This window comes from Folsomia candida, unplaced genomic scaffold, assembly GCF_002217175.1.
Source record: "Folsomia candida strain VU population unplaced genomic scaffold, ASM221717v1 Fcan01_Sc005, whole genome shotgun sequence".
NCBI lineage: Eukaryota > Metazoa > Arthropoda > Collembola > Entomobryomorpha > Isotomidae > Folsomia > Folsomia candida.
In genome coordinates this window covers 4,507,120-4,530,180 of record NW_019091197.1, presented here as the reverse complement: position 1 = coordinate 4,530,180, position 23,061 = coordinate 4,507,120, and the positions used below count along the sequence as shown (strand labels likewise).

General features: G+C 36.1%; 5 protein-coding genes across 7 annotated transcripts; 2 read left to right on the top strand and 3 right to left on the bottom strand.

Annotated features, from left to right (window-relative positions):
- Positions 1–3,059: 3,059 nt before the first annotated feature.
- LOC110850092 (solute carrier family 35 member G1) lies at positions 3,060–4,935 on the bottom strand. Its single transcript, XM_035851705.1, has 5 exons — positions 4,461–4,935; positions 4,055–4,303; positions 3,574–3,860; positions 3,417–3,494; positions 3,060–3,338 (listed from the first exon to the last, which is right to left on the bottom strand). Exons 1-5 carry the CDS (start codon positions 4,773–4,775, stop codon positions 3,221–3,223), a joined length of 1,047 nt encoding a protein of 348 aa, XP_035707598.1. The 5' UTR covers positions 4,776–4,935; the 3' UTR covers positions 3,060–3,220.
- Positions 4,936–5,760: 825 nt separating this feature from the next.
- Positions 5,761–11,574, bottom strand: LOC118435801. Its single transcript, XM_035852228.1, has 5 exons — positions 11,343–11,574; positions 9,157–11,262; positions 8,266–8,908; positions 6,518–6,864; positions 5,761–6,157 (listed from the first exon to the last, which is right to left on the bottom strand). The coding sequence occupies exons 2-5, from the start codon at positions 9,485–9,487 to the stop codon at positions 6,096–6,098; spliced, it is 1,383 nt and encodes a 460-aa protein (XP_035708121.1). The 5' UTR covers positions 9,488–11,262; positions 11,343–11,574; the 3' UTR covers positions 5,761–6,095.
- An 840-nt stretch (positions 11,575–12,414) lies between these two features.
- Positions 12,415–13,371, top strand: LOC110850077 (DBH-like monooxygenase protein 2 homolog). Its single transcript, XM_022097556.2, has 4 exons — positions 12,415–12,579; positions 12,675–12,843; positions 12,962–13,111; positions 13,201–13,371. The coding sequence occupies exons 1-4, from the start codon at positions 12,485–12,487 to the stop codon at positions 13,303–13,305; spliced, it is 519 nt and encodes a 172-aa protein (XP_021953248.1). The 5' UTR covers positions 12,415–12,484; the 3' UTR covers positions 13,306–13,371.
- A 3,191-nt stretch (positions 13,372–16,562) lies between these two features.
- LOC118435786 lies at positions 16,563–19,712 on the top strand. Of its 2 annotated transcripts, XM_035852205.1 has the most exons (5): positions 16,563–17,161; positions 17,257–18,346; positions 18,413–18,644; positions 18,721–18,781; positions 18,850–19,712. In XM_035852205.1, exons 2-5 carry the CDS (start codon positions 17,617–17,619, stop codon positions 19,126–19,128), a joined length of 1,302 nt encoding a protein of 433 aa, XP_035708098.1. In that variant the 5' UTR covers positions 16,563–17,161; positions 17,257–17,616; the 3' UTR covers positions 19,129–19,712. The 2 variants fall into 2 exon arrangements, with proteins under 2 accessions (XP_035708098.1, XP_035708097.1); XM_035852204.1 differs by having other exon boundaries at positions 16,563–18,346.
- On the bottom strand, positions 19,507–22,846 carry LOC118435787. Of its 2 annotated transcripts, XM_035852206.1 has the most exons (4): positions 22,656–22,846; positions 21,762–21,930; positions 21,075–21,681; positions 19,507–20,989 (listed from the first exon to the last, which is right to left on the bottom strand). In XM_035852206.1, the coding sequence occupies exons 2-4, from the start codon at positions 21,877–21,879 to the stop codon at positions 20,584–20,586; spliced, it is 1,131 nt and encodes a 376-aa protein (XP_035708099.1). In that variant the 5' UTR covers positions 21,880–21,930; positions 22,656–22,846; the 3' UTR covers positions 19,507–20,583. The 2 variants fall into 2 exon arrangements, with proteins under 2 accessions (XP_035708099.1, XP_035708100.1); XM_035852207.1 differs by lacking the exon at positions 21,762–21,930.
- Between the last annotated feature and the right edge of the window lie 215 nt (positions 22,847–23,061).

The window sequence follows — 23,061 nt, the reverse complement described above, 5'->3', positions numbered from 1 at the left end:
TACAAATCTATTCTGCTACCATTTTCCCTTCCTCAGCGAAAAATGGATTTCTGGCGGGATTGAAGCATGTCCCATATCATCGTCTCGAATAACGTTTTTACAGAATGCTCTAAATTTTACAACCCAATTTCAAGATTCACGTGTCTCGCGCCGGAATTCACCTATCATACATTTAAACTTCAGAACGGAATCTTATGAGGCATACCTAACTAGATCTTTGGAATGGAGGCCGACCTTAATATATTGCAGAATTGAACACCGCCTCCCTCAACAATGGACCGTTTGGATAAGTCCTTTCGAACCAAGTGTATGGTTTCTATTGGCATTGTCGTGCGTAACCATGGTAACAATTGTATTCCTAAATCATCATGAATCTACTTCTCTAATTAAACAAATCGTATTTGTGACAGCTATTTTACTGAGACAACCTCTTAAAATATTTCATGTAAGAAACGTCCCCTTCGTAATTATGTGCTTTACGTTAAACACTTTATACGAAACACTATTTACGAGCAAGCTAATTGTACCGGAAGTTGTTCCAACGTATGAAAATGTGGGTCAGTTTGTAAATGATTCGTATAAAATTTGGTGTCTTGGTAGAGTCAGATGTAATTATTTAGTTAATCAGAGCCACCTTATAAGATCCAACTTTGACAAGTTTGGCGTGCTTGGGAAAATCAACAAAGTCGTGGACATTGTTGACGCTAATCCAGATCCGTGGCTATGGTACATAAACTACATAAGCACACATATTGTCCTGACCAGCCTAAATTCTAGCATAGTTGGAATTTTGGAAGACTTGGAACATTCCAAACAACAAATTGAACTTCTTTTATTTAACTTGATGACAGATATTTTATTAAAAAATATATCTGGGCCTTCTGCCATTGAGAGGTGCTACTCGATCAATGTTGGTGAAATTTCATATTTTGTGGGTGCATTTAAGGTGCCATACTTCAAAGAAATGGTGCGGGTACAAAGTATTGCGAATGAGTTTGGATTTATGCAGGTTTGGGAGAACAATTGGTTGCATAAGTTTCAAAATGTGGCACATCGTGTGCAGTTATTGACCATGCGTAAGTTTGGATCGGGTGATATGAAAGTAAAAATAATATTTATTACCGGTCCGCATCTAATTCCATTCTTGTATCTCTTTTTAGTATGCAGTGCAAGTTGCATTTGCATATTCTTTGTAGAAAAGTGTCTCATTATGAGACTAACTGGCGATGTGTCGACCTGGGTTCATTTTGTAGTCGTGTATTTGTCTCTGTGTCGTTTTAGTATTAGCAGAATCATGCACTTATTATGATGATATGGATCGAAATAATATATGTACGTATCTTTAGTAAAATGTAGGTATTAAGTGTAGGTATTCTTATATTCCGTATCTTCAGATATTACTCAACAACTAAATATTAAATAAAGGCATAAAATAACTAGTGAGACAACAATCAAGGTGGGTGGTCTAAAAATCTCATCGAAGTCAACTCTTCAAACGATCTCCAATTATTTATTATCGGTACGTTTTATCAGTGCATGTTCATATTATGTATGTAGATATTTATATATGCATGCACACATATTACCCATCATCTATGTATGTTACGATTTACATATGTAGTGTTTTTATATATGTATGTACCAAGTATTTAAGCAACTCACATAATTACAATATGTATCGTGCGTAAAATGACAAAACAAGAGGCATGGTGACATAATTTAATCATGCGTAGTCCTAACCTAACCTAACACACATAACTGTGCAATGAAATAAAGCGGTTGCTTTAGTTTTTAACCCTTTAACGTGTATGATTGACGACAAGAAAATGCATTAAATCGGGGACACTATATGTATGTTGTGGTCATGGCACGGGAGGAGAAATTCAGGAGTTTTTAATAAAACTCGAAAAACTGAAAAATCAAAAATTTAACATTGAGTTGTATAGGGAAATATCCAAATTTTTGGGAAGAAAATCTTCAAATTTAGCATTGCGTTGGCATAGGAGAAGTCCCTTAAAATTTCAACAAATTTTAGTTCGCGGAGAGAAAATTGTGAAAATCAATGACCTCCTAGAAACGACAATTGTCTTCCTTCCGCGCCATGACCACGATTTTTCAGGACGACTTTTGTCGTACTCCCGACTAAAACCATTTCTTATAAAACGACTATTGTCGTCGTTACAGTTTAAAGGGTTAACCTAATTTTGATATTCCTTGTAACCTATTTACATTGATTGATTTTTTGATTGATTGATTAATGTGTCTATCAAGTTCACAGTTGCCGAGCATTCCAAAAATGGCACTAAGCACCAAAATTGGCACTAAGATAATCAGCTAAATAAACATACCATTACCAAACATACCATCGCTCAATATTCATGCCTAATTGCACAATAAAATTGAAGTCATATTAAAATAAAGATAGTGTTATTTGGCAAGAATTAAATCATGAATAACATTCTTTTACTTATCATATGACGCACTACTCAATGAGTAGTAGTCACAGAGATTCCTGACTAACTTAAACACTTAAAGTGTCGGTTTCACTATAAGACCGTAAGGTCAAAGGTCACAATATTCCATTAAGTGCATTGTGTAACGTTATTCATAATAAAAGTGCTAGATGAAAATCAACTTCTCCACCAAATAAAACTCACCTCATCTAAAACGGTTTCCACGCATGATTTGGCAAGACAATACAATGACCTCGGGTGGAAACCCCCGCAGTCAAAGAGACATGGATAAGCAATTGGAGTTAAGCATGTGTACGGACATTTTGTTAGGGAATTTGAATATGGAAAAACGGGACCTGGTACCTGACGCCAAAAGCTGTGTGAAGGTAACCCGGCTGGTGAAAGCATATGATCATAGTAAACGAAGCTCTCTATAAAAAATCAATTTTTGTGAAGAAATTACGGGCTGCGCCTCGTGAAAAATTTGGTGGTCAGCTCGTGGATGTTACTACAATATTTGGCGTCCTCTTAATTATAAAAATACCACCAAGCACCAAATGATCACAAAAATTTTGCTCTCCTGTTTTGAACTTCAGCACAATAAAGTTTAGATCTCGATACACAAACATATTTATTATTTGCTTTATAACATTATTGAGCAGCATTGTATATGTAAACTGTACATATGCACATGCAAAGATGTAGATATGCGGGTAAGCATGTACAGGTTATGCTGCATCTATGCGTTTCGTCCAATAAATAACCAATCATTTCAGCAAAAAATTGAACGACTTTCGCACTTCATTCGTCTTTGGCAGGGCCTGAACCAATTTTCTTGCAATAACTGCCACCACTCCACTTACGACAAGCAGGGCACCTAACATGCTGAATTTCAAATACAAAAAATATGTAATTAAATACCCAATCACTTCATATTAGTATCATACATCCGTAAATTATTACCTAATCCAATCTGGCGGAACACCAAGCAAAATCCACTGCCATCCGAACGTGAACACAACTTCAGAAGTCCGAATCAAGCTAAGACATTAATGACAACTATCAAGTAAACTATAATTTAAATATAAAACCAAAATTACAATACATATAACAACCTCACCCTACGATACCCGCTTCCTCAATTTGGAGGGCAAGAACCAAGCACAAATTTCCTATCGCCCACAACACGCCGATAGCGACCATGGCCCCAATGTCCTCCCAAGTTGTCCCCTTTGTGTTGAATTCTTCCAGGGTATTGAATATCAGTGCCAGCACCAAACTTTGCAGTGTCGCCCATGCATACAAGCTCAGATTGAGGACGCCCTGATGGACATATTGCAGCCATCGAACCACCACAATTATCAGGGTGACCATCGCCATCGCCAAGACCGCGATCGAGACACCCACCTAAGTTTTGACATAATTACTAATACGTTTTTATGCAGAATGCTAAATTATTCTAAATTTGCATCTTGTGCAAACATTTTATTTTTTTACATGAACAAATTTGGTTTCGTAGATGTAATATTTTTTACAGAGGTTTGAAGTATTTATTCCATAGTAAGAGAATTTAATGCTACAGTATTTCTTATTACTATTACCAATGTGTTTTGATCGAAGGCTTCTTTCCCAATGAGAATAGGTGGTCGTGTTAAAACTCCGATTCCAACTAGGGCTAGAATCGCTGCTAAAGTTGGAACCACGCCACACTTTTCTCCCAGCCACGCCCACCCCACGAAATGGACCGAGATCACCGACGCTGCCAAAATTGTGCGCATGTCCCCAACAGAAATATATTGCAGCGACCAAACTAACACGAATGGGATCACGCTACTCAAGAAAGTCCGTACCTGTCATTGTAATAAAACCAGAATTTTATGACTGAATATCTTCAAATTTTTGTTAAATTTTCTACTAAAATAATTTCAACGCTACAGTAAAATACAGTAAAATACAGTACAATAATTCCTCTTAAATTTAATATTAATGCAGAAAAATAAACCTCACCCCGACAAAAAACAAGGAAGTTTTATTCTCCTTCCAGGGAATCAGTCCCACTTTTAGTGACTTTGGGTTAGTTATCATCCCATAAATTACAAATGGTATAAAAAATATCGTCGCGACTGGAAATGTGACCACTCCGACGGTGAAAGGGTGCCATTTCGCGGCACTTTTCTTTAATAATGTAGACGCAAGAGAGAATGCTGCAGTGGAGATGAGCGTGTACCCCACCCCGAGACCGGCACACCCACTTTTTTCCTTCTTTTTTGACCCTTCCACTTCCTCATTAAAATTCTCTATTTGACTTATTGTTTGCACCATATTTACTATTATTTGAGCACTAAAATTGAATATTTAGAATTAAACAAATCCATTATTCTTTTAATATTACGGTAGCATTAACAATGTTGTCAATAATAATATTCAATCTCTTCAGCAGCTGCGACTAAACAACTAAACATCAAATACAATAATCACGGTGGGTCTAACAATGTTCTGACTCACAATCGACTCCTCAAACGATCCCCAATTATTATCATCGGTACATAAATACATAGGTATATATGTACATATGTACATAAATATATGACTCAACCATCAACAATTCATGCTGCATTTTTATGCACCAAGTGTTCATTCTATGCAGCATGATAACAAAAGAAGAGGAATAGTCACACATATCTGTATAATGAGCTATTACGTATGTAAATCATAGTCCGCTCAATGAAACAAAGTGATAGCTTGACGATACATTGTAATCTAATTTTGGTATTTATTGCAAGCAACGTATTCATGGTCAGCCCATGAAGGCTGATACTCACGTTTAATAATACCTACATGGATTTAATATTTTTAATTACTGGAATTCCCGAATAAAATTTTATTTAATGACTTCCTTCTCTGAGGTAATAGTGACATTAATTAAGCAATAAGTGATCGCCGTTAAGCAGTGCAGGACCTCCGATAGGTTGTTATATTCCATACATACGTATACATCTGTATAAATTATGGAGTAACTATTGATTACATAATCAGCTTAAATTAAGAAGAATGCTGAATTGATAAGGAATCATTATTTTATACCAAGAAGTGAAATTTATTTTGTAACGGTGTAAATTTATTGACTACTTATATCTTGATACATAGTCCGTGATTTGTTTATGATTTCGTGTTACGGTATGCGTACATCCGTCCATACTCCAAAACTTTCAAACAATGAATTTTAATCAGATTTTCTAATTGTTGAATTTATAATTACTGATATTTTGCATGGTGAACTAATATGTTGCAATCATGAACTAATGAGTAAAATCACGAAATATGGCTTATTTTATTTACAAAATCATAAATACTAATAACGATTTGACATATTTTTTAGGTCATTTTGCTTTAAATAAATAATAACGAGAGGTTAAAAGTACACTCGGCGCACTTAATAAAACCGTTAAAATTGTTCCCAAGTTGAAATTGAGAAATGAGCTTATCTCGTAAAATTCAAAAGTTTCCACAAGACGCCCCATCCCGAAGCAAACTGGAAATCCAGTCGTATGAACTAACAACCCAAAATTATCATCAGTCTCATTCCGTCCTGACAAGAACATGACATGCTTGGCCCATGGAATGGCAAAATATGCAACCACTTTAGTCACAAGGGAAGATTTCTTCATCAGTTTCACAACCGGAGTGGCGACAATGGTATAACCCTAAAAAACATTAAAACATTAATGACCAAAGGGGTATTCGTAAAGAGTTGTTCTCAAAAAAGTTTGGATTTCAGTTTTGTCACATTATCAGTGCTATACAAGAAACGTGCGAGATTTGTAGAAATCCCACACTGTTTAAAAACATGGCAAATTTTTCGCATGTACATATTTTCTCAAAGTTGATAACTTTTGACTTTGTAAATCAAAGTTGATATAAAAGTGCGTCAAAATCCCTTGTTAGATAACCACCTAGATAATCCAGTTAGGTATAAATATTTCGTGTGATTCAAATTAATTTTATATCTATAAAACCATATCTATTAAATTATTAAAACGTGAAATTGATTAAACTCCTTATACGCATGGCCGTTGGATTATTGTTCATCATGTCCTTTCCAAATTCAGCGTCTGCAACGAACATGTCCACCTCGAGGTAGCCCTGTCTAAAAAGTTCCGTACAGATGACCGTCGTTTCTGCCGATGCCCTCGCAAGAAGCGCCCCACACCCACCAAATGTCCCTACGAAGCATGGTCCCGAACAAATCGCGGGCACTGCAGACAGCGGAAGCCGTCCGAGGACAAGAACACACATCGCGCAACCTGTCGATGCCCCAATACACGTTCCGACAAAGGGTTTCGCAGCTTTGAGAATTAGACGAAGGTCGAATTCTGGTTTAGCATCTGGTTTGGCGGCAGCCCCTTGGCGTCTACATTTATAAATAGTAATACATATATAAATCTGTCATACTTTCACTTTTCACACCCATAACTCACCCACTGAATTCGAAATTAAATAACTTACATAAATTATTCACGGTGCTTAAAAATTATTCACGTAGATACCCGCTGTTACCATTGTGGGTTTTCATGTCAACGTGTTAAACGCCGTAAATGTCGATAACATATCTTCCCAACTTTGCATGCGAAAAACAATCAGAATCCTTTGTTACGAAATATGCGACAGCGACACAAAAAGGAATCTATTGTCGTAAAATATTTCTCGCAAACTCGTCGTCAAGTGAATTTCATTTCACCTCTCATTTTCATTTTGTTAATTTTCATTTAAAATAAACCGTCGCAAACGCGCATACGGAAGTAGCTTCAGACGTACTTCACCCCAAACGGTCCCACCACAACTCGGGAACACTTAATTTCACTCTATTTCACCTATAGATTAATTTTTTGTAAAAATCTCATTTTGCCCCGACCACACCCCCTGGCGACGAGGGGGTGTGGAACAACTCGGGAACACTTAATTTCACTCTATTTCATCTATAGATTAATTTTTTATAAAAATCTCATTTTGTCCCAACCACACCCCTGGCGCCTAGGGGGCGCAACTCGTTATAAAGTCGTTGCACAACTCCGGAACACATAATTTTACTCTATTTCACCTATAGATTAAATTGCACTAAAAATCTCATTTTGCCCCAACCACACCCGCTGGGGCCGAGGGGGTGTGGCACAATCGGGGAAGCACTTAATTTCACTTAATTTCATTTAATTTCACTCAATTTCACCTAATTTTACCCATAGATTAAATTGCACTAAAAATCTCATTTTGCCCCAACCACACCCCCTGGGGCCGAGGGGGTGTGGCACAACTCCGGAACACATAATTTTACTCTATTTCACCTATAGATTAAATTGCACTAAAAATCTCATTTTGCCCCGACCACACCCCCTGTCGCCAAAGGGGGTGTGGTCCGGTTGCCCCCAAAAGTTGATAGGATCCTCCCCCTGGGGTCCTATGTATGATGGCGAAAACCGATTTCGATTATCTCGATCCGTTCTCCTGATATCCTGCTGACAGACAGACGGACAGACAGACAGACAGACAGACAGACAGACAGACAGACAGACAAAGTCTTCACATAAAGTAGCTGAAGCTACTTAATAAGTAGCTCACGGCACATATTTCGCAAAGACCGCAAAGTTATGAAAATGTGTTATGAAGCGACATTTTTGATTGACGTGAATACCCAGTGCTTTATTTAAGAAGTTTCCTAATATTTTGCGACGAGATAAGTATTTTTGACCAAGTGGGTAACCCGCTATTTTTACAAATTTGAGGCACACAAACACAATTGTATTTAGGAAAAACTTACGATTCAATTACGTCTGATTCTTTCACCGAACTACGTTTCGACCTGTTTGACTTAATTGCCGACTGAAAACACTGGACATCTCCATTTTTCGGGGTACAAGCAATTTTCACGGAGGTTATCCTATGCAATTTTTCAGAAAGCCGGCAGGTGACCTTGATTCCAAATCCATGCTGGTTTAGAAGCACGATATATTCTGGTAAGTCATCTTCCAGGAAGGAATGCTCGTAGGCGGCTTGGCTAAACGGATCGTACGTCGTTACGTGTAAAATGTGCTTATCACATCCCATCTCGTGTCTACTGCGATTTGCAAGATTTACTAATTCTGCTCGAGTAAATGTAGTGCTCGTCCCGGGCTGAGAGATGACAGATTCGCTTGATTTACTAATTGAAATGATGTTCTCCAGAACCCAGTTGGATGGCTGGAGTAAAGTCACAATTTTTTCTATACTTTTGTTCCTATCAAGGGCGGTAACCCCAAAAAATATTCCTTCTCCAACTCTGGAGCCGGTCCGTTCGTCAAATTCGATCAGGCCGGAGAGACCGTGAGAAATTTTTTTCGCGTTGAAAATTCCATTGATTTGATTTACTGCTAAAGTTGTTGCATCGTAGGCTAGAATCGAGCTAATTATTCTAGGCGAGGCTCCTGTACAGGGTCAGACAAAAATATTACTTTGTGTGGGGAATAAAACAGAGATCGACGCCGCCAAATTTGGTGGCGCTAATTTCTCTGATTTTTTAGTGTCGTCGTGTGTATAAGCAATTTTGAAGAAGTCTGAAATTACATTTATTGACTGCGGAAATGTGTTAAATGCTATCGATCGGCGGCGTCGACCGCTGTCGAGAAAATAGAAACTCTCATCGTATTTATTCTTTTCATTAAAATTTATTTACCGAAATTTTTCCCCAGTTCGCCAAGTAACCTCTCTGCATTATCCCAACCCGTCGATCCAACGAACAAATTCGTGTAAATTTGAAGGTTTGCCATCCTTTCTTTATTCCCCAAATCAAAAGCATATTCTTCATGTTCGATCAAATCAGGTGAAAACCACGAGAGTTTTGTCCCTTCTTCTTCTGCGATTCGTATCGCAGGATTGCTATCATTTCTCGCCAACAGTAAAACTCCTAGCTTTTCTTCAGGATGGGAGAAATTTGTATTTAGAATTTTTCTCAAACACACGTCCGACTGGGAATCGCCCATTAAAATTGGTTCCATTAATTTCATTCTTCCATCCTCACGAAATAAGCTGAGCCACCTTTCCTGAGATTCGTCGTTATGTCCATCACTGGCAAAAGCTTGTCAACTCCAACGATTTTCATCCTATCCAGCAACACATTAACGGCGGCATGTTTGTTCATCTGAAGCGAGTAGACGGTCATGCTCGGAGGGATGGGACCCCTGTCGATGAGGCGTGGCGTGAAAACGACCATTTTTCGATTCAAATTCGAAACTTTTCCGTGAAAATTTTCATAAAGTGTAGAAAATTCAAAAAGTTGAGATTCACTGAGTAATGAGATCATAACTGATTCTGTGATGTTTTTAGCAACCTGCGTAATTGATAAGGAACTATTCACTTGTATAAACTTCGGAGTAATATTTGATCCCGAACGATTTAGTGAGGACGAAACCGCGGAGAGAAGTTCTGACTGAAATTGTTGGTCGATTCCGAGCGTAGAGTATAAAACGGGGATGGTATTTTCCACATTTTTGTCACCATTAGTCTCAAGAAATAATGTCGTAAATGTGATGATGTGCAAGAAGAAAAATATAAAATAGGAATTATTTGTAAGCATCATTATTAAAAATTTGTACTGAATCAATCTTGGTTAAAAACTTTGACGAAACAATATGAATACGGTGATAAACTGCGGAGATACACTTAATATTTATGTGTAAAGTACATAAATTACATAGTTTCACAATTTGGATTTGACAAATTTTTATTTGAAAAATGCGATGTGAACGTAGTGCTTCCGTTATACGCAGCCTTCGGTTCTAGGGTGAATAGATTGTAGATAAAGTTCGTTTTACTGAGATTTGCAAATGGTGTGTGAATAGAATTTTATGAAGATTTGTCAGAATTAAGTCAGGTTTACCGTTGTTTGCACTTAAAGTTGTATACATAAATATACTGTAAAATGATGTCTAAGATTTAAACTTAAGATATTTGTCATTTGTTCACGAAATGAATATGCATTTATTTAGAATGCAGTGTGATGATGTATTTTAAGAGGCCAGCTAGCCTGGTTATGATTCCGATTTTACGTATTTGCATATTCATTAGGGTTTCAACTGTACGGCACCGGCCATACCTTATAAATTATTGTATTTTCAAAAATTAAGTAAGTAGCCAATTGAAATGGAAATATTAAGCGAACTCAGCACAACGACTTACTTATTTCGGTATCCCAACTCGCTTAGCTTGGAAAATAATTGCCAAATTAGATGGATAAATTTGCAAACAAAGATCCCATGGTTTGTCAACAAAATACTACATGCGTGCACTGCATGCGTGTGCATAAATATACAGTTCTAGATTTGTTCCACAAATTTTTAGTCAACTGGTTGTCACAAAAGTTCGCATGCAGGGATAATCAAAATAATAGCAATAGTTACGTGGTCCAAAAGTATAAGTCATTTAAATATCTATACTATCTGTTGGTTTTGTGCAATACGCTCATTAATATTGAAATGGGCAAGTAAATATTGTAATAATTCAATGGGTAACTGAATAACTCATTAACTTACTACCTATTGCGGATAATTTAGGACCGAAAAATTATTTAAATTTAATGGTTAGCCTTCAATTATGAGTTCTACGGTTTGAAATTCACCTGATTTTGAAGAAAAAAACCCTATATGTAAACAATGTTTTACAAATATTCGATACGCACAATCAATTTCAATACACATAACCTAAATAACCATTAATTACACACTAACTTTTTATTTGTAAATATCACTTCTTTCACTTGTCATACTTGACATATTACACCGACCTAAAAATAATCATGGATAAAATATTTGCAAATTTGCACATGATTTCATTTCATTGTTTCGATAATACATAAGTACATACATATGTACATGTTGAGCAGGCATGATTCGTATGGTCGAACCACCAGACAGATCCATGTACCATTTAATATTTCCCTTGCAATTTAGTGATTCACGTGCAAGTCCACTTCAGAACCTACACAATATGTATTTAATCTTGACACCGGTTTCAGTCACAATGAGCATGCAACTAAGGAGGGGAACTTCACTAGTTGCCACCCACAGATTCCGATGCCCTTTGGATATGTTGGAGCATCCCATTAATGAACAACAACCCCCAAGTGATTTGATGCCATGGCCACATTTACGCCTGCCACACCCACTTAAAAGCGTCAAAATCACGAAAAAAGCCCTGTTTTCACTCAATAAAACCCTCGCCAAAAATCCAAGTTCTATGGTATTTTGATTATACTCCCAGATAATTGTATTATTATATCCAATATAAAACTCATTTGTTGAAATTTTAATTTTTTCGAAGATTTCAGGAAATTTTCGAAAATATTCAAAAAATTAAAAAAAAATATTTTATTGTCGGTGTGTAAATCAACTATCTGGGAGTATACTGGTGCAAAATTTTCAAATTTCGATCAAATTTGGATTTTTGGTGAGCGTTTTAATATGATCAGCATGCAACCTCGACCAAAATTTGACTCCCGCGTTCGTATCCCTACCATACTAATAGTATGGGAAGGATACGAGCACGTGATGGTCGAGGTTGTATGCTGACAGTATAACGATGGTGATTTTCGAGTTTTTGGCGCCTTTAAGTTGATGTGGCGGGCGCAAATGTTTCTATGGCATCAAACCACTTGGGGGTGTTGTTCACTCATGGAATGCTCCAACATAGCCAAAGGGCATCGAAATATGTGGGTGGCAACTAGTGAGGTTCTCCTCCTAAATATTTGTGGCGTGTTATCATCAATGTAACGCGTCATGCACCCAATGCCTCTGATCTGCTGTGTATGTATTTATCAACAACCTAAGGGAAACACTAACCCGAATTTTAATTTGATTGATGGATGAATAATAATTCCCCTTTTGAAGTAGTTTTGCACCCAGTTTTGTTTGATGAGGGGTATAAAAAGGCCATAACTTTCACCGAGTCTTCATCAATCGAAGCCACAATTTTTTCCATTTACATACTTAATACTAACCTGAATTGAAATGGAGTCCACAAAACTTTTCATTTTCGCTACTCTTTTAGTCTCCGCCCTCGGAGGGATTGTCCCCCACAGAGCTGTAGTCCCAATTAATGATGGGTACATCTATACACTAAAGTTTACAATTAAACGTCTAAATAATCGTGTAACTTTACAATAAAGATAATAAATATTTGTAATAAATTTCCTTCCAGAAAATACTTGCTGGAAACGAGGGTAACTTTAACTGGAATTCTTACCGTCAAAGTAACTGTTGAATCGAAAGGTTGGGTTGGATGGGGAATTTCTCCAACTGGTGCGATGTCAGGGTCGGACATGGTCATCGGGGGATTTAATGAAGCCACGGGAGAATCCTACATTGGGGTGAGTGAATAAAACGTGTGTTAATAGTGGGCATTGCATAGTTTGAAGTAAGCTGATATCTGTATTGGCCAAATCTACTCCTGCATACATAAAATTAATTATACATATTTTCCTCTAGGATCGCTACTCAACAGGTCCAGGAATCCCAGTTTTGGACACGATTCAAAACGTAGAGCTTATTTCTGCCTCTGAAAACGCTACCCATACCATTCTTGAGTTCTCTCGAGCTGTTGATACGGGAGATGTTGAACAAGATCTCAAAGTAGAGGTAAGCATTTATGTGGCCAGGTGTTTAATTTTTGAAATACTTTGATAATATTTCAATATATTTAACGGTTACTTGTATTTTTTATATAGAACGCAGTCCAATATATCGTCTGGGCAACGGGTGAAACGGACGATTTAGGTTATCATGGACAAGTGAATCGTGGATCCATTCAACTAAATTTGATGGACGGTTAAACTCATTTATTGTTCATAGCTATTCTCAATATGAATAATAAAACGAATTGCGCTGATAAAAATGCATTTATGTTTGCAATAAGCATTAATTGATAATTTTCCATGCATATTTCTGGTGTTTGCATACCAAGTACATACATTTATGCATATGGTGTATGCGTATGCCCATATACGCACAAACTTTCCATTGGGGTTATAAATTTAATTCTCGTTGTGAATGAATGGTAACAGATTGCTATAGCAAACTGTTACCATTCGAAATTTTGTACCAACCTATGATTTGTATACAAATCATAGGTTGTTGGTACAAAATTTGAGTAAATTGCTAATACTCATAATTTTATTTCGTAGGAAATCATTTAAATATAGGGCTATCCTTACCATATGAAAACATGATTCCAAAACGTGAAAATTCATGATTTTCTGGAGGCTCAAAGAAGGCTAGTGAATATTTTTATAATTAAAATGTTAAAATGTTCTCTGATACCGATGTAATCGATCAATGAATATTGTTAAACACAAAATATATCAGTTTCTGTTTACATTAATTTCTGTAGTAAAAATTTCTGATTAACCAAGATTACTCACATTTGTACGAGGACTGACAATAGTCTATGTCCTCTGTATTATCTTCCGGTTATATAGAAGTGTAGTATGAACTACATACATTACATACTGCAAACATAAACACTATGCCCATTTTCGGCAATGTAGGCTTTCCATGTTGCATAAACTCTGTCTCGCGAATGCGTCAGATCAGAATATGCAAATGCGGTGACTAGCACAAATAATTCTACTGTACATGCACACATTATATGTATTTATTTTATTATAAATTATGCATTGTTCCTTCATGAGTAACCAAATAAGTAAAGAAAAAATATATACGTGACTATTAGCTCACATTTTATTAATTGATGGCTTTCTGATATTTTGGGTCTGATCGAAACAAGTATCTACCACACTTTTTAGTTGTGTATTATAACAAATGGAAATTGTTCAGTCGAGCAGATTAGTATTTAGAAGTTCATTTCCAACTTACAAGATAAACTAGTATTGACAAGAACGAGTTGGCGCATAATAATTAAATAATCATCATAAAAACACAATGGTACGTTCTTTCTGGAGCCCAGTTATGTACAAAAATACCACAATCAGGTTTATAAGTAAGGCCTGTCCCATTGGTAAAGTTAGCACATTAAAATCACCTATCACAATGCACCTAATTCGCAAAGAAATTAAGACGCCTAGGAGCACTTGAACTATCGGTACCACTGCTTTACAAGATTATGCTGCCACTTCGTTGCCTAGAATGGGGACATTATAAATGGATTGTCTGCAAACTTCATGCGATTTACCATCGATTTCTATATATCTAGTGGTCCACAAGAATCACGTAACGAAGTCTAGGGCTTACTTGAAACCATATTCTTCGGACACCTCAAGTTTACATTGGAAGATTTGTATCCAGCAATATTTTAATGACATACTTTTTCGGGTTCTGTACACCATTTAATTATAGGGTTCGATCCAAAAGTAAAGAAACATTTGAAAAATGCCTGTAAAATCCGGAAAACTTAATTAATTCCAATGACACTTTTAAGGGTTAAGCACAAGGTCCTTATCGTTCAATTTTTTGCTTCATATGGTCCATAGAACCCCATCCTTCCTATCTGGCGAATTATTTGCCTCGCGGTCCTAAAAAGTGCTTTGCCACTCTTTCTCGCTACCACTTTTGAGGTGTGTGTCCAAATGTGACGGAATCTTACCAAGTTTTTGGGTGGTTTTGTTCGACGACTATATTCTCTCTTACATAAAACCCAAAATCGTTCAATTGGTCTTGCCCGAGGGACGTAGGGAGTATATTCCTTTTTTGCAAAAAATCGATTTTTTTCGACCGCAACAAGTCCAGAACAACTTTTGAAGAATGACATATTGCTGTGTCCGGTCAGAAAAGTACATGACGATTATTGATAAAGGGGATCAAGATCTACTTTACACAATCGTTCAGATATCTCTCCGAGGTCATGGTGGCTGTGGTCACGAACGGCTTTGAGACGTCCCCCAATGAGTCCAATGCTTGCCCGATTATGTGCTTTATGGGGAATTTTGACTTCGGTGTGTATTTGAAGGAATCTTTAAACGTTTTATTATTAGTACATGAGTAGTACTTCCTCCCAGGGACTTCATCTGGATCATTCGAGCACTTGGTCTCATCATTCATGACCAGAATCACGGGCATGTTTTGCTTGACTCGTTTTTCAACAATCTGCCGAGAGTTGGGCTTTGCTCTTTTTTGCTGACCTTGGTTGTACTTTGGTGCAGGTGTCGCCCTATAGGATTTGACCCCCAACTTCGTAGGTTTAATGTCATGTAAACTTAATTTTGATATTTTCAATTTGTAGCCCAAATTACTATCTGATATCCCAAGGTTATTTTTGTTTTCCTTCTGAAGTCTACGTATCACTTTGGGGGTCGCTACGCGAGCAGGACGATTTTTTAATTTTTTGGAATTCAGCATTACTCCTCCCCTCATACATATCTAAAACTCTGCAAATTGCCCCATTATGAATTTTTTCTTTTTCAAAGTGGCTATTAACCATTATCCGAACGCGCTCGCACACTTTTTCGTAGTAGTGGCAAAATTTTTTTGCGAGTTCCTCTGAATTTTTTGTTCTCATTTTTGAACTAATTGAGATATCGACTTCCGGTTTTCTGATTTGGATAGTCAATCGCATGGACTACAAAACTACCGCGTTCCAACCCAGTGACAATTTTTCTTTCATACAAATAAATATACTTTTTCAAATGTTTCTTTACTTTTGGACCGCATCCTAGTTAAGTCTACGGTTTGGCATCTCTTGGACAAAAATTATAAAGCAGCCTTGTTTTCTACGAAAACTCGACATTTTCGGTATTGGACACCCCATTAAAATGCCTCGTTTTCACTGTGTCATTTTATAAGTACTTTACTAAAAGTCCTTAAATTTCGAAATCTAATTTTTGACCTGTGAATAAAATATATCACAAAAGAGTTTGTTTTGATTGCCTCCGCGATGAATTTAAATCCTAATTTACTAACTTTATTAATGAGACATCCCTTATATTAAATTGATATCAGTTCCTTTATTTGAAAAGCTGTTGAATTGCATGACAAAGTTTTTGTTTGAAGTTTGTATTTGGAAGTTAATACACAAGTGAGTCAATTATTATTTCCCTTCTAATACGGATTTAGTGTCAAGTACAGATTTATATTACACTTGTGGGAACATAACTAGAACCAAACCTATATAAAAATGTCAAAAAAACTAATACCTGAATCTGTAACTATTATCCACATGATATTCGTTAGTACCTCAGAACATACAAATACTCCATATTGACTGACATCATTTACGTATAACGGTTTTGTAAAACTGCTCAAGGTGATTTAGATGCGTCATATACAGATATTACAATCTGTAATACCGGTACGGGGTAGGTGTTTAGGGTACTGTGTAACTGGTGAACATCTGTCCATTGACATTTTTTCTGAAATCCCATTCCGTTTTGAGAAAGTGTGTATAATCCAAATATGTAAATCTGGTTTGATCTGTTTGATCTTATTCACAACTAAGGACAAATATTGAGAGCAGGTTATTTCAAATATGTACCAAATCAATCAGTACCTATTTCGCACGAAATGAGTTTGCATTAAGTAGCCGCATAATTAAAACTAAATTCTCAAGTTAGAAGAAATTGTGAGGGGCTTAAGACGAGGCTTTACATACATAAATCTAGATTTTGTTGCATTTTTATTTTATAAGTGGTTTTCTTACTGGACTTTCCCTTGGCGCATTTCCCTGTGCATCAAAAGGTTAAAATATAAAAAAGACTTCACATTTAATCCATCGCTAAATATGCATGCCACAATCTTTTTTAGATTCACTACTTGGTCTTATTCTTCTTTAGTTTCCCTACTGAAGATATCCTACAGGTGTGATAAATGAAATGGGGGTACTTCGCTGTAAATATGTACTAGATTTCCAGTATATTACCACGCGATGTGTACCTAAGTAAGAACTTCAAATTCTCGGTTGATGGTGACGATTACCTACTGACGACATGTTTTTGTCATATACTGACCTTAAAATTACATTCAAAACTATAGATTTACACCGTCTGCCTAAAAAATGCAGGTTTAATGGCACGTCATATCTACAATTTACCACAGTTTAACGCATAAAAACGAACTGTCAAAGTTTACCCAAACAAGAGTCATAGAATACTTGGCAAAGTCTTAACAAATTACTTTGTGCCCACGTATACAAGATGGTTACGCGAAAATTTCAAGCAATAATTTTACTAATAACTCTTTTATCAATTATCCTATTTGTAAGTATAATTCATCCGCGTGCACAATTTATTAGAGAAAAAATGTTTTTTTCAAGAAATAACTCTTTTAGCACTTCGGAATCAAAGTTTATGTCTATGTTTACAAAATTTCCATGGGATATACTATCACAGGCTATAGCTACAAAAGAGCTTGAAACTATTCATTTTTGTGTTGAAAAGTTGATTCAAGAATTTACTCCTTACGTTATTATGGAACCTTTGGTGCCAATAAACTCGACATGTCGACCACCGCTACTTCGTCACAGACTTGAAATTAATTGTACCACCGGGTTGGATTCTTCCGTAAGGAAAGTAGGAATGCTTATCCAATTCGGTTTCGATGTAGATATGTTGGAAGTTCACCTGAACGAGTTGAACGATGTGGTGGACAAATTTTTTATCGTCGAGTCCACCCACACACATAATCGATTCTTTAAAAAACCATTAATCTGGGAAGCGGTCAAGCATCAATCAAGATTTGCCAAATTCGCCTCTAAAATTGTCCACTTCGTCGTGGATGATGCTCCTGCAATCGGCGAAGTTAAGTCAAGCTTGAACGACACTAATGCAAATTTTGTGTCAGAAAATTTGCAGGAGAAGCTGCGTTGGGAAAAATTTCTGGAGTGGAACAATGTTACTAATTTTTTCAGCCCGGACGATTTGCTAGGTTTTTAAAAAAAAATACATATCTAAACCTTCTAGAAACTGAAACTTACGAAGTTTTTTTTGTCAGGATTTGGCGATTCTGATGAAATTGCAAGTCGGGAAGCTGTGAATTATTTGAAGCATTGTGCCCTTAAATCTGACCCAATAGACGTTGGAATATGGTTTCCCGTTGGCACAATTTATTCAACAATGAAATCAAATTTTCCGGTTAAAGGATATCCGTTTACCTTGGGGGATCCGTCATTCTGGACGTTGAGGAGTGCAATGAGCTTAAAAACAATACCACGATTTAATTTGCAGTAATAATTACAAAATTTGAATAGAATATGGTTTTATTTCTATTAATGTTTCCTTTCTTGGATAAATATTGTCTAGATTTCCGACAAGAAACAGAGGAATGTCGGATGATTTCGTATTAGGGGGGATGCATATGACGGTGAGTAACTAATCAATTAAAAATTGTTAAACCAATGGAGGTATCTTATTTTATTGTCGTTAAAATAGCACTATGGGTATTTCCCGTTCCTTGTGATTAAACGAGTGGCCGCATCGGAAAGTGGCTATGAATTCCTTCAAGAGTTTCCCGAGTTTACGAGAACCATGAATTCTGAAAAATTGCAAACATATTTTAGCTCAAACATGAATAAGATGTTTGAAGCTATTTCTTTAGAAAGTCTGGGAAAGTCAGAAACAGAGAAGTTTGTTGTGTTGCCCTGGTTTTATAATTGTAATCGCGACAGGTATCCTGCGTGGGAAGAAAAGCCTGATTCCAGATTAATATAGTTCATACCTTTTTGTATGCAACGTGATGTAAGTATGTATGCATGACGTAAAATTATTACACTTCTGGTCTATTTTGAATCGTTAGGAACTAAGTAAGTATAGCGAATTACAATTTAGGATTATGAGCATTTATTGGTTGACTCGAGAAAAATTTTATTGCAATGTTTGAACTATGCTAATATGGTACTTACTACTAAACCGCATGACACGCTATTAAATGTATGATCACATTTACTTTTGACGTATGAACAAATATGTATCATACTTGTATTCGGAGTAGAAATGATATATATAATATGCAAAAAGGCTGCCTAAATCTAAAGACTAATTTCTTAAAATAGCGAGTAAATGGAAAATCTCCAGCTGATCCACATTTTATTTATCTTTTAATATACATAAATATATCCATTTCTAGAAATATTTCCTTTGCAATTGGTAAGTGTGACATATGGCAGTTAGTGGTGCCCGAGTTGTCATCACACTGCATTTCAAACCTAATACACAAAACCTTTTATATGCATGTACATACTAAATACTTTTATTATTAGTGATAATAAAAACATTTAACTTTATTACTAAACTAACTTACTATCATATATTAGTCTTTCATAAAAGTTATTATCTACATGGTTTTTCGTTACTTAGCGAAATTTGCCAAATAAATAATTAATTTGAAGAAGAATGCATGGATTCTGAGGACATCATATTTATTATAAAATTTGACACTAGCTTTCGGAATGCTTAATCCTTCATCAGGTCGTTACAAATTCGAAAAATTAATTGATAAACATGTACATCAATTTTCGTTGTTTTTGAATACCTTTAGCAACTAAGTTACGGGACCAAATTTTAAAAAATTTACAAGTGTTGAGCACCATATACTATTGACATTCATTCCTTTAGATGAATTCATAATATTAGTTGAGCTTCTGATTAGTAGAGCCTCTTTGAACTTCCTTTGAAATTTTCTTGGCTCCTTCATGATCATTTTCAAAGATATTGTGTCAATCTCATGTTGGTCTTCAGCTGTGTGGAGGAAAATGGGTGACTTGATGTTCGATCTTCTTACGTCATTTTGATGTTCTGAAAAGCGTTTCTCTATGCATCTTCCACTTTCACCAATATATTTTTTGGGACAGTTCGCGCAATTAAATTCATAAATTCCTGCATTCAGTGGTTTTGGTTTTTGTTTCATGTTGCACACAAATGTTGATACTTTTTGGCCAGGATAATATCCAATTTCCCATGATAGTTTCCTGCGCAAAAACTGAGCAATTTTGGTGGTTGGTTTTCCTGCCCATGGTAGAATTACACGTTTTTGTATTTCATCAGTTTGCCGAGGTTGTACAATTTTTTCTTTAACGATTTTTAATCTTCTTTTTATCATGTCTCATATTATTTTTATCATTATCATAAATAATTAATTTCAATTAAGAATTTATCCTGCAAAATTATTTATCTTAGTCTAAAGAGAAACTCTACCATATTTTTGACACTTGCAGTACTGCACGCCGAACTCTTTCCTGAGTACCATGCTTGAAAGTAAAACCAAATGTCGTCACAAGTCCATGGCACTTGTTCACAACTACAAACTACTCGGTAACGCTGAGGATTCCTAATGGCTATCCAGTTATAAAGGACTTGGTCTTTTCCAACGAAAATTCCGTCGCTCAACCAGTCGTTGTGTAATTTGTAAAATGTGTCATTAAACCAGTAAATGCTGTATATTGTTCCTCCAAAAAATCCGCCAATAAGAAAGCTCGTGTTCGGCATTTCTTCCAAAGTTTTTGCATCTCTGAATAAATTTAAGTCATCCAAATTCGCAACGCTAAACACATTGAGTTTGTGATAATTTTCCGATCTAAAATTTAAAATTATTAACAAAATAGGATGAATGAATTCTGAAAACGAAAAGTTAATAACTATTAATTAAACCATATAAGTACCTCTCATTCCTGCCAAACACCTCAATTGCTCGGTCAACATTAAGAAATTTATTCAATTTGGTCTTAGGATTTCTTACAGAGCCAATATCCATCCAATAAAAGTAGGTAGAGTTGAATGGATTTATTTCGGTAACGGTTTTTAGCATCCACGGTTTTGAATTCCAATTTGCATACAGCTCCGGAGAGTGATAGGCCCGTTCGGGATCTAGCTTATTTATTTCGTGGTAATCCTTATACAAAAAATGAGGTTCATTTAGCCACGGAAGGTCCCAAATTTCGTCGTATATCAAGAAATGTATTGGTTTTCCGACTCGCATCTTTTCCATGGTTTCTCTCATAGATGGCTGTGTAAATACCACGACGGGTGACTCAACCTGGTCAAAAAAGTTCTTCATCCAGGATTTATATTCGTCTAGAGAATGTTTTGATTTTCCAGCGGAGAAAAATGCAGTGACAATTGTGACGCATTGTTTTGATTTATCAAGGGGGTCGCAGCGCACGTGTAGTTTATTTTCTTGATCAAGTTCTCTAATTTCTGGCCTCCATTCATGCGGGTATATATTTGTGTAATAAAGATACATATATGTAAGAAACACCAGCAAGGCACCTACAAATTGGACAATTGACTTGGTGTTAAATTAACAATAATTTTGTTTTGTACTACAAATCATTTTTTGCTATATTTACTTGCAAGAATTCCAAATCTTAGACCACACATCCTCTGCTTACGGTTAATTATTAGTGAAATAAGTCGTGATTTGTTCCAACCAAGGGTCGACTGTTTTCGATTTTGTTTTTTGTACATGTTAGGTCCAAGGCGGCAACAAGTATATAGATGAGACGGTTACAAAAATATCTGAGCGTATGTCTCAGAAGGGGAGCTTTCGTACTTGATAATAACAGATCTTTTGGTCCTTTGTATATGCGGTAGTGTTCGATGAGTGAACAAAACCTCTGAAGTGGGTTGACTCCATGGCCAGATTTACGCCCGCCACACCCACTCAAATGGATGAAAACCACAAAAGTTACCAACTTCAAAAATCCACTAAAAGTTCAATTTTGCTGGGATTTTGATCAAATTACATATTTATGATACCAGGTACTTGTGTGATCCTATGCAGTTGATGTTCGACAAATTCATCAGTAATGGAATGCCCGAAAATTTCGGAAATTTAATAAAAAAATATCTATCGGATAGGATTACACAAGTATCTGGGATCACAAAAATGTAAATGTAATTGGATTCTTGGCGAGGGTTTGAACAAATGAAAACAGGGCTTTTTTCGTGTTTTGGTCGCCTTAAAGCGGATGTGTCGGGCGTAAATGTGGCCATGGGGTCAAACCACTTTAGGGTTTTAATCCACTCATGGGATACTACCATATATACAAAAGGCATCAAGATCTGTTATTATCAATTACGGAAGCTTCCCTGCTCAGTCTCTTAATACGCCAGGCTTCAGTGAAGCCAAGGTGAAGCCGCTTCACCTTGCTGTCATCTACTACAGTAGATGATTGAAGTACAAAATTGTACATGTACAATTTTGTAAAACTAAAAATCAAGTGACCTATATAAGTTCTTACCATGGTGACTAAATTCATTAATTGCCCACCAGTTTTTGATGTTCCATTATGTATGTACGCTTTCCTGCAGATGGAACGTTTCGAATTGGAATATATTTGTTCGAGGAATATTTAGCAGAAACTCAATTTAGTCTGAAGCAATATAATTTCCTACGTCAGAAATGCTAAGACTTGTAACTACTTGCAACAGATCGTACATGAGACAGGTTAATTGATTTATTGACGCAATTATTTACATATTACACAATTTTCCATGCAACAGAATGCTGATAGGTAATTCAAAAAACTCCTTGTTAACATTTCTCGATACTTTAGCACTTGTACACATTTCTGTGGGACATACTCAAACAAAGTTGCTCAAATATTTACAGACTTGTTTTCACAAGCACAATTTTCTAACCTATTT